Source organism: Quercus robur, chromosome 2 (assembly GCF_932294415.1).
Source record: "Quercus robur chromosome 2, dhQueRobu3.1, whole genome shotgun sequence".
In the NCBI taxonomy this organism is placed as follows: Eukaryota; Viridiplantae; Streptophyta; class Magnoliopsida; order Fagales; family Fagaceae; genus Quercus; species Quercus robur.
Window position 1 is genome coordinate 73,293,257 of NC_065535.1, and position 12,447 is coordinate 73,305,703.

The window sequence follows — 12,447 nt, forward strand, 5'->3', positions numbered from 1 at the left end:
GGCAGAATGAAATGTTTACTTGGCCACTAACCTTGGCAAGATTGAACTTTTAGGTAACACTAAAAAAAACTTAATGAAAAGAAGTAAAAAAAATAAAGATTACATGCAAAATATTTTGTCACAAGAATTAACCAACATATTTTGCATTAATTTTTTTAATCTTTTTTTTTTTTTTTTTTTTTTTTTTTTTTTTTTTTTTTACAATTACCTAAAAGTTCACATTAACTTATTTTTATTATTATCTCATTAATTGCTTGAGTTTACTCCTCACCTTTCTCTTTTCTTTATATCTTTTAGCATACCTACCGTTTTAGTATTAAAAATAAAAGAAAAAAAAAATTAAGAAACTAATAGTAATAACTAACTAGGTAAGTTCTTTTTTTTTTTTTTTTTTTTTTTTTTTTTTTGAGAATGGACTAGGTAAGGTCTTGGGGAGAGATAAAGAGACACAAAAATATTGTGGATTGTTAAATGAAATGCACTGTTTCACTATTACTAAAATAATAGACTTGAGATTAACAAAACATTTTTAAGAGATAGAAAGTGAAATTTGAGAGGTCGTCACCTCTGTCATATTGGCCTCCCACCACTATTAACCTACTGAAAGAGTATTTGGTTGGATAGTTTTTGTTTTGGGTATAGAAGTAGAAAGAGTATTTGGTGCTTAATATAAAGTCATATTCTACCATAGTTTTAAATCATTTATAAGAAACATGCATACACACTTACACCATGTCTTAATGCTGCATTATCGATGAGTAGAAGGTGGTGGGAAAGTTGAGCATACTTTAATTTCATGGTATGTAATCTATGAACACAACACAAATTTGTTTATTTTCATAGTCATGTCGCTCTTTTGCATTTATTTTTGGTTTCATGATTTTTTTTAAAAATTAATCTCACCTTAAAAAGGTTACAAATGTACAGTGAAACTATTAAACTAATTTATCTCAAAATGGAAATATTTCTTCTCCAAAAGAAAAATTAATAGTTTACTTTTTCTTTATAGTATATGTACCTAGGAAGCACGAGTGTGTTGATTGGGCCAGCGTAGAGTTGGATACGCATGTTTGTGGCTGAACCTTTTTTTTTTTTTTTTTTTTTGTTTCCAATTCAGCCCGATTTGGTCCAAAATAGGCCCCGAATTGGGCTGAATAATTGCTTAAAAAAAAAACATAAAATATTTCATCAAAACACACCATTCTGATAACCTACTTTAAAGAAATAACCCTAAAATCATCTCTCTCTCTCTCTCTCTCTCTCAAATAGTCTAGCTCTCCCTCAGACTCCCTCCATCTCTCACTTTATTATCTACTAATGCTCTTAATTTGGTATATGTTTACCATTGTATAAAAAAAAAAAAAAAAAGCTTAGCAATATATAGAAAATATAAATAAAATATATATTTAATAATTTATTAATAAACGTATTCCACTGTACCCGTATCCTACTTTTTCAAAAAAATCCATGTCGCCGCACCGCACCCGCACCCGCACCCATACTCTAACCCAAATCTGCAACTGTGCTTCCTAAATATGTACAACATTCTTCTTTTTACATAAAATATTACGAAATTATCTATGAATCGCACATGCAACTTACTAGTTATTAATAAATGAGAAGTGCTACGTCCACAACATTTTCACAACACTTTTACAAAAAATTGTATGTGGTGAATTGTTATTGACTCTAATTTAAACCCACAATTGAAATCACATTTTTGCCAATCAGGAACAATCTATCATTTAAAATTTGTTGTGAAAATGTTGTGAAACTGTTGTTGAGATAACATTCCTCTTAATAAATGTATATTAACAACTGCTATAATTATTAAATTTCATAATTTGACAACAAAAAAAAAAAGGGAAAAAAATAGTATTATGTTGAACTTTTCCATATGCATTAACGGAGTAATTATTGGAAGGATTAAAGACTTAAAATGTTCTCAAAAAAAAAAAAAAAAGACTTAAAATTGTAATCCTTTTCTGTGTTATTATCATATACATGTAATAATGGCTGACATCAAGTTTAGCGGTATAAGCAGCTTCTCGAGTTCTTTTAGCTCAGTACGCATCAACATGCCCACTTTAGCGAGTAAAGTCTGCCCTACAGGGTGCCATTCTTGACATTTGTTAATATTTTACTCAGTCATCGACACGGCCTTACACTCTTTCGGTTTCAAAAAAGGGCTTCAAGAGGTCCTCAAATTTCTCCTATGGTTTTTGACTTATGACCACCAATGTTGTAATCTATGACGTTTCTATAGTTTCACTGCATGAACGCAGACTGTTTGATTATATGAGATCTGAAAGAGAAGTGTGATATTAGAAGGTTTACTTTTCAAGGCCAAACAAAAAATGACTATGATGTTTTCAGATACAGAAATCCAACAACTAATCTAATCAAATGGGGACACTTCCACATGCCTTAGGAGATATTTTTGCTTTGGTGGCCGATTTCCACGCCCTGAGTTAGCATTTTCGGCCTTTTGTCCTTGTATACCAGTCCAATCAAAGAGGGCAATTGGAAATACAAGCACATTGAAAGCCAATATGAAATTAACTACATTTCAAATGACATTTTTCTTAATTGTAGATTTGGAATTGGACTTGGATCTAACATTGATCAGACTAGGAGGTTGAAACTGAATACAAATTATAAAAATATAATTGTCAGTAACCATAAATTCTGTTGACAATTTTTACACTTATACAAAAAAAAAAAAAAAAAAAAATTGATTAGATAGTGTTTAGAATGGTTTAAATGGAGTACGAACCATACTTGAACTTGATTTCATAAACAATTTTGCTGCAATTTGCAGTATAAAGTAGATATGAGATACTAGTGATTACTTTAACAATTTGACCAAATAATTCAATTTTAGATAAAATACTATTTTGATCCCTTAACTTTATTAAATATTTATTCTCAACCCTAAAGTTTAAAAAGATTGTTTTTCGTTTCTAAACTATTGAAAAATGTTTTTTTTTTTTCATCCATATTTTTGTCTCTAAACTATTAAAAGGAACTCTTTAGTCTTTATAAAGTTTAAAGATAAAAAATCTAACCTTTTAAATTTTAAGTACAAAAAACAATTTTTAGTAAAATTTAAGAATCAAAATAGTATTTTACCCTTAAATTTTTAGGCAAAAATACCATTTTGATTCCTACATTATGGGGTCACAATCAATTTGGTCCATACATTTTGTTAATAGTCAATTTAGTCCATGTTATTTTCAAACTGTAGTCAATTTGATCCCTACTGTTAATTTACTAATGAAAAATACCTACGTGGCAAACGGTGTACACTGTTGGCACACTTAAAGTTTACGTGGCATATAAAATAATATTAAAAAGTACCAAATCAGCATTTTTATAATTAATAAAAAGCCACGTAGAAAAGACAAAACCTACAATTCTAAACTGATTTTTTTAACGGAAAAATAAATAAAAAATAAAAATAAAAAAACTCAATATTAAACGCATCAAGATCTGACAAAGACCCGACCCGGCAAACTTTGTTTGTGTCTGGATCTAAAGAAATGCAAAGGATCTGGATTACCAACAACTGAACAGAGAGAATCCAACCAATTTAACCTTTGATATACTTATATATCACTGAAACGTTTGGATGCAAATGGATATGGGTTCTTTACTTTCAGATATGAGGAGGAGATGAAGTCTGTAGTAGATTTCATGGAACCCAAGCCATGGCCAAGCTTTACACAGCCAAACCCCATGGCTGTCGCTAGCGACCAACGCGAGCCACAAACGGATGGCTAGCGCTCACTCTCTCTCCTAAGCTCGATTCTCTCTCTTTTGATTTTCCTTTGATGTGTGCACTGTTGAGATTGTTTGTGACTTTGTATGTCTGGAATGGGGTTTTGATTTAGCTTTCAACATGGGTTTGGAAATGAGGTGGTCTTTGTGGTGGCAGTTTGTTGAAGAAAGTTGGGTTTTGGAATAGATTAGTGTAAGAAAGGCGAAGACATGTTGGGTCTTTTAATTGAATTTATTTTATAGTTGCCGGAAATGGGAAGGGGAGAAATCTCTAATTAACCGGTCAAGAAAAAGAGAATGAAGAAGGAGAATGAACAACAAAAAAGATTTAACACTTAATAAACCCATTTTGAAAGCCTCCAAGCAAGATCAAGACTAATCAATCTCCAAATCAAAACAAATCACGCCGGGAAAATTTCTGATTCACTTTCACTTCCTGGGTCTTTTGCAAATCTTCGATGTTTGTGTGTTTGGATTGCAAGAAAATGAAAGAAAATCATAATTTATTTTTATTTCATTTTTATTTTTTCCGTTAAAAAATCAGTTTAGAATTGTGGGTTTTTTTAGTTTTTTCTGACATGGCTTTTTAATAATTATAAAAATGCTGATTTGGTACTTTTTAATATTATTTTATATGTCATATAAGCTTTAATGTGCCAACAGTGCACACCGTTTGTCATGTAAATATTTTCCGTTAGTAAATTAACAGTAGAGACCAAATTGACTGCAATTTGAAAATAACAGGGACTAAATTGATTGCTATCAAAATGTAGGGACCAAATTAATTGTGACCCCAAAATATGAGGACTAAAATGATGTTTTTGCCAAGTTTTTATATAGAAAGTCACGAAGTTGGAAATACAGCTACAAACATGTTCAACTTCGAAGAAGATCATGGGTGCCTTATCCATGCTCCATTCTCACTTTGGGGCATATCAAGGTCAAGGTTAGTTGGAGGGTTTTTTTGTCATCCCATATAATTAAGATAATTTCCAGTTTTGCCTTTAATAAGGTACGTAGGAGAGTGCTAAAAAAGAAAAAGTGTTTTGCAATATGGCAATAGAATATGTATAAAATAAATAATGAAAGCAATCAATTATTAAAGAGAGAAGCAAAGGAACATGACGAACCAATCAATTATGTCTTATACCAAAAGAAATAATTAATTATGTCACCATCTAGCGATTCGTTGAAAGCAAAACCAAATTAACCAATGATATATATTACGTGTTGAATGGTATTGAAATTTACTAATAAAGAAGCAAAGGAAGGATGTGAATATGTTAACACGGATACGACAGAAATCATCAAGAGAAAGAGAGAGAGATGGCAGCAGGGAGCTATTATTACAAAGATGTTCTGCCATTTTCAGCCATGGTTGCAGCAGAATGCACTAATGTCGGCTTAAACACCTTATTCAAAGCAGCCACTTTGAGGGGGTTGAGCTACTACGTCTTTATTTTCTATTCTTATGCCATAGCTACTCTTCTTCTTCTTCCCTTGCCTTTCATCTTTCGCCAGTATGTCTTCTAATCTCATTTTATGTTTCAAGAAAAAAAAATTTATCTGTATATATGATATGACCAATTAATGAAAATATTTACAATAGGCTACTTGAAATATGCAGAAGAGAGCTTCCTACATTCAAGTTGTCTCTCCTCTATAGAATTTTCCTACTTGGAGTGATTGGGTATGAAAATATAATACATGAAAAGCTTTTGCAATTTGAATTTGTGATTTGGAGATGATAAAAATGGAAATTAAGAACAAGAAATGTGTATTTTGTTTATGTTTATATTTCATGTTTGGGCTGGAGGGCAGGTTTTTGGCTCAGTTGTGTAGCTATAAAGGAATAGAATACAGTTCACCGACTCTTGCTTCAGCCATCAGCAATCTCATACCAGCTTTTACCTTCATACTTGCCGTCATTTTCAGGTTTCTTCTTAAGCCTTCTTTTTATTTTCAACATTTTTCATGATTTGGTCTATGATTTGCAAATATGTTGTGTCACCATAATGCTTATCTTAGGGCCGGCTAAAGCTATAGGCCACTTCGGTAGTGGCCTAAGGCCCCTACAGATAAAGAGGCCCCCAAATAGTAATAATATATTATATTATATTATATAATATCCCATCAAAAAATTGTATAATTTGAAAAAAAAATTGTCTTAATCTTGAATGTTTTCTCACATATGAAACTTATTCCGATATTGATGGCTTAGATTTATTTTCAGAACTAAAAGTTTTAAAAGAAGTTTTGCAAATAAATGAAAACTCTCCAATTAATGTACTAAATTATATAAAGAGGCTAGAATCTTTTCCAAATGCATGTACTGCTTTCAGAATATTACTAACTATATATGTTATAGTTGCTTCCACAGAAATAAGTTTTTCAAAATTAAAATTAATAAAATCTTATTTAAGATCAACTATGTCACAAGAAAGATTAAGTGGATTAGCCATATTACCAATTGAAAAGGAAATGTTAACAGAACTTGAATGCAAAAATTTAATTAATAATTTTGCCTCTTAAAAAGCAAGAAAAATAAATTTTCATTGAAAAAAATATATGAATTTATAATTAAATATAATAAAAGGTCTCATTTAAAGCTTTTGCCTAGGGCCTCCAAATTCATTGAGCTGGCCTGGCTTATCTAATTGCTCTTGTACGTCCATGTAGTGATTACTTAATCATTGAGAGTATAGAATACATTTAAGGTTGACCACCATCACCAAATTTTTATTCATTCCTCCTCTTATGGTTTCAAAAAAGGATGGAAATTCTAGCTTTGAGAAGCTCAATCACTCAGGCTAAAATCATGGGCACAATAGTATCAATATCAGGTGCATTGGTAGTGCTTTTCTACAAGGGGCCTACAATCATCTCCGCTTCATCTCAATCACCATCCCTTTCACTTCCCTCTCCACCGGGGTCATCACAAGCCAATTGGGATTGGGTGATAGGCGGCCTTTTACTTACTGCCGAGTATCTTCTACTTTCAATTTGGTACATTGTTCAGGTACTTTGCGACCGAGTACCTTGCTTAATTGATTAGTACATCTAAGATGTGGCAAATTTAATGAGATATAATTTGGAAGCTAAATTTGAATTCTATTGCATTTTACAGACCCAAGTTATAAAAATATATCCTGCAGAGCTAATTGTAGTCTTATTAAACAACGTTTGCGCGACAATTGTATCTGCACCAGTATGTTTGATAGCAGAAGGAAATTTAAGTGCTTGGAGACTAAGGCCAGATATAACACTAGTTGCCGTTATATATTCGGTAAGAAACTATTGGACTACAAAATCACAATCTGGCTATTGATAATGTCTAACTTTTATTCCCTCTGATCAGGGAATCTTTGGTTCATTCTTCAGCACTGTTGTTCACACATGGGGCTTGCACTTGAAGGGGCCAGTGTATATTTCAAACTTCAAGCCATTGTCAATAGCCATTGCAGCTGCTATGAGTGTCATATTCCTCGGTGATGCTCTCTATCTTGGAAGGTATATAATTCTCTCACTTCCTCTCTCTTAACGAAAAAAGTCTTTTTTTTTCTCCCTTTTCAAGACTAGGACATAATAGTTCTAGGAAGAAGAAAGAATCAACTACTAGTGTTTATTTTTTACCAATTCATTGGCTTTCTGCTCTTCCTAATGTTGCAGCGTTATTGGAGCAATAATATTATCATTTGGGTTCTATGCTGTCATATGGGCAAAAGCTAAAGAAGAATTGAGTGAGGACAAGTGCTATAGTAGCTTGGAATCTTTACCTAATGGTAAGACTCCTTTGTTGGATTGCAACAAAGTTGAAAGTATATATATTATAGAATAGATGTATGCGGATGAATGCTAGCAGATGAAGAGGCATATCCATTGTATTTAACTAGATAATGTCCCATGTGATGTGCGGAGGACTTTACAATTTCATTTGAAATCATTTTTATGTATATTAAGACCTACATATAATAGTTATTTTGTTGTATGATATTTATATTTTCCCACAATATTTTTAAATACTTTGAAACTTGATTTTCTTAATTCATATTTTATTAAAAAAATTGTATAACACTATAAAACTATAACATATTATAATATTTACCTTTAAAAATAGATTTAATTTTTTAAATTGATTAAATGATTTTGAAATCTATAAATAAGAATTTAAAGTATAAAATACTTTTACATCCTAAAATTACATAAATTTAAGTAATCTTCCAAACACTTCCTCAACCACTCTATTCTCACAACCAAATATGGAGACCTCAATCGCAAACACCCAATTCATTATCTCAATGAAATTAAGGAAATTATTTATAAGTATTGACATAAAGGGAACGTGATAAAACAAAGAGAAATTGGCTAAAACACATCCATTTATCAAAATTTAATTGTTTTTAGTTGGACTCCTGTATCCTTTAAAAAAAACGGAAAATACTTTGAAATCATCATCGATTTTTATTTTTATCACTATGGCTCATACTGCACAAAATAGCAGTAAAAAACTCTACAAATTATGAGTTCTAACACAAATTAAATAAATAAATAAATAAGCTAACTTCATAAATAATCAATTAGAATGTTTCTTTTTCTTTTTATTTAGTTCTAAAACAAAATACATTTATGACATTCCCAAACCAAAATCCTAAACACCTAAAGACTCAAAGTGAATTAGAACTTTCACAAAATCCACAACATCTAACTTCAACATCAAAACCGTAAGCTATCGTCACTAAATAAAAAACGCAAACCCCCTTCCTTAATCATAGCCTACTCATATAGGTTAGGATAATTAAATGGTATCACAATGTTGAGTTATGTAGGTGTCATTGAAAGGTTGAAAGTAATTAACATTGCTTTTTTTTTTTTTTTTTTTCTCCTGAGTGTATTTGAGATGAAATGACATGAAGGGCTGTGGGTATGTGTATATAAAGGAGTAAAAGTGAAAACGATGGATGGAAATGCAAAGAGTTTTTTATGTGTAAGAGAGAGGAGAAGTTTTGAAACATTGAACCAAATTAAACAAACAATAGTCTTAAAACATTGAATAAAAAATGTAACAAAAAGTAGTCTTGAAACATTGAACCAAATGAAATAAAGAGCCCATATTTTTAAATTTGTTCTTATCTCTGATGTACCTTAAGAGTATTTCAATTCTCTTCATAGAATGCGCCACATGGCAGAATCTCATGCTCTCCCACATAAGGTCTTTGCTTATATATATATATATATTGATTTAAACTTTCTATCTTTATTACTATACATGTTGACAATTTTTTGAGTATGGGAAAAGGGAAATACTTATTGCACACAAACTATTTTATAGACAACCCAAAAAACAACTAAAATTGTGACTTTTTTAAAGTCAGAATTTGACTTGAAAATCATAACTTCAAGCCATGATTTTAATTAGTTGTTTTCTAGGTTGTGTATAAAATAGTTATTGATGCTTGTTTTTGCAAATTTGTACCCAAAAGCTCATGAGGAGGAACGCCTAATAAAAAGCAAGGGCCAAAAGCCCATGAGAAAGAAAGCCCAATAACAAGCAAGGCCCAAAGGCCCACCAAGATGACCAACAAACAAAAGTCTAGACTTACATCTGGGCTGAGAAAGAAATGCAAGAGAAAGTGATCTGCCATAGAATACAGATCTGCTGCAGTACAGGTTTTCTGCAAAATACAAATCTTCTATAGAATAACTTTAGCAGATTAAGGCAAATTGGGTCTAATACCCTTTTGATCCACTAAACATTATTTGGCCCTCAAAGGTCAATCCTTTTGTATAAAAGGATAGAAGTGAAAACTAATATAAAGAAACACGATGAAATAAAACAAAAGCAGCAATAGCAGCAGTAAACAATGCATGAATGAGAAAGAAAACAAAATTAGAGAAAAGACAAAAGTGGCAAGGCAGGCGAGTAAGGTAAGGTCTGGGTTTTGCCCTTCTACATCCTAGCCATGCAAAGGAGTAAGGCCTATGACCAATGACGTGTAGAAGGTGTGGTTTGGTGGGGGGAGGAAAGGACCTAAATTTGGTATCTCGCCAAGACCACTTTTGGGAATATGCTTTGCTGGGAAAGCACCTTTACCAAAAATGGGAAAAAGGTAAGTGGGAGCCATCTAATGCATGCTAGAGAATGAAGACAAAGAGAATTAATGAGAGGGAGAGAGAGTGAGAGGCAAGGTTGTTGTGGCCGGTTGGCCTTTACCCAAAAAGACAAAGAAGTTTGTCGTGGAGACAAGGTAGTGGGATTGAACCCATTGCTAGTAGCCAGAAGGTAGTGGAATTGAACCCACCTACACTCGGCTAGAATAGTGCGTTATGGGTGTTGATTGAATGCCCATGACAAACAAAATGGTTAGTGAAAACAAGGGTAAAGAAGGAAAATCACCTAGGCTTGATGATCTTGGGTATAAAAGGAACAGTACCCATGAATGTGGGAACAATCACAACAACAACAACAACAATAAGGAGGGAGAACAACATCGAAACCTAAGGAAAAAAATATGAAGGAAATCTAAATAATGAGTTGAAAGTGAAAAAAGAAAGAAAAGAGAAAGAACAAGATATTTGAGAGAAGAGAGAAAGTAGATAATAAATTGTAGAATTAGCATGCATCACTAGGAATCCTTTTCTTCCTCAAAAAACACCAAAGCACACTCTTTGCAATCTCCAAATGATGACTATTTTGACTCACGTTCCAAACCATATAACTTTAAAACCTTATTTGGTAATAAGGTTGTGTGGGATGGGATTGAGATCTTTTTAGCTAACATCCTGCTGCGAATACTCTTTACCTATGATTATTTCTGCTGAAGCTTTCATTATTTCTTTGTTATTACGTGCATTGCTTTTAATATGAACTAATCATTGTTCTGCTATACGTATATATATACATTGTAGCTCATATTTTGCAGAGTATATTTTATATATTTATATGTGAATACGTATAAGTATATATATATATATATATATATCTATATATATATATATATATATACATTTTCTTGATGGGTATTTTCTTTGGGTTTTAGAGTTGTTTATGTGTAGGAAGTGAAGAAATATTTCTGCAGCAAAAAAATGAAGGTCACTCACGTTGCAGAAAATTGCAAAAAAGCTTTATTGCTCAGTAGAAAGTTAAGAAAAGTTAGCTCTGCGACAGAAATTAGAGAGATGTTCCTTCTACGGTAGAAACATAGAATAAGCCCAATTTGCAGCATCGTTCCTTGGACTTTGGACTAAATGTTTGTGCACAAATTGGCAACGGCAGAATGGACCTTGGAGCCCATTCCGCGAGAGCGCCAGACCCAGCTTCCTTCTTAGAAAAAGCCTAGAGTAAACATTGTCTAATAACATCAACACACGTGTCTAGGGTACAAAAAATGTAAAAAACACCACCACCAACAGTTTTGTGAGCAATAGACATAGCGCATGGAAAATTATAGAAGACTCTCAATTATCGTAAATAAGTACTCTCTCCTCTTACACAAATAGTAGGTCTTATCATGTAATTAATTATAATTATTATTATTAATTTTTTTATGAACGAAAATGGGTAGGGCATGTATTTGAAACTATCAACATTTTCTTATTTCTAGACTAAGATCTAGACTTCTTAATTCCAACTCGGTCTAGAAGGTTGACAATTCCTAAAATTGATTACAAATTAACTGTCATTAACCACCAACTCTGTTGACCTTTTGCACCAATTCAGCACAAGGTAAAATTTAGATAGACTATTTGGTATGGATTAAAATCAAATCAAGAAATATTAAAAATGAAAAGTTAATGGATGCCCTAAGAGCATTGGTTTAAGAAATATTTTTAGAAATTTTTTATGAGAAAAGAAAAAAGAATTGACTTTTTTGACACATATTTATATTTTTCATTAAAGTAGTATAAAAAATTTCTTAAGATAATCCCTTAAAAAGTACCCTAAGGAAACCTGTTAAGACTTAAGAGGCCCTTTATTAAAATTGTGTTTAAACCATATTTGACCTTGATTTCATAAACAGTTTGTAATAGGTGAATATTCTAAGGCTTTCTTACACATGCAGCCTGGTAATTTCGATTTACCCTAAATAACACACAATTTAACAAAATAATTATTAAAGATTTTAAAATAAAAATGATCAACTTAGAACATCTTTCCGTTGCTCAAAAAGAGAGAGATTACATTTGCGTGAGATGGGTCCTGGGCCTTTTTTATTTTTACTTAGCTGGGTTCGTAGACAAAGGCATTTCATATAGTGAAGTCTTAGGTTTGGGCTCGCTGATCAGCCCAAAGCAAAGTGAAGTTTTGGATCTGACGTACGTTAGGCTTTCAGTCTGAACTTGGGCTTTGGCCCTTAAATCTCTTTATTTTTAAATTAGGGTCTCACTAATCTCTAATCTCTACAAAGTATTTAACAATCACGTCTTTTTTGAGAATCCTATAAACAATCACATGGTTAAAGAAAAGCTATAATATTTCACGAAAGCATAAGCATAAGTAGCTGGTATTAAATAAATGACCATCGCCAGCCAATCAATTATGCATGTCTTCCACCCAAAATAAAACAATTGATTATGTCAATGTCTAGCTATTCATTAAAGCAAAACCAATGATATATGTTTCGTGGAGAATTATATAGTAATTAACCATTAATTGGGAGATATTCTTGT

General features: G+C 31.9%; 1 protein-coding gene across 1 annotated transcript; it reads left to right on the top strand.

The window, feature by feature from the left end:
* The first annotated feature begins 5,023 nt into the window (after positions 1-5,023).
* Positions 5,024-7,773, top strand: LOC126714929 (WAT1-related protein At5g40240-like). The gene is made up of 7 exons (XM_050415347.1): positions 5,024-5,300; positions 5,408-5,470; positions 5,602-5,715; positions 6,553-6,799; positions 6,908-7,066; positions 7,139-7,290; positions 7,450-7,773. The coding sequence occupies exons 1-7, from the start codon at positions 5,107-5,109 to the stop codon at positions 7,616-7,618; spliced, it is 1,098 nt and encodes a 365-aa protein (XP_050271304.1). The 5' UTR covers positions 5,024-5,106; the 3' UTR covers positions 7,619-7,773.
* The last annotated feature ends 4,674 nt before the right edge of the window (positions 7,774-12,447 follow it).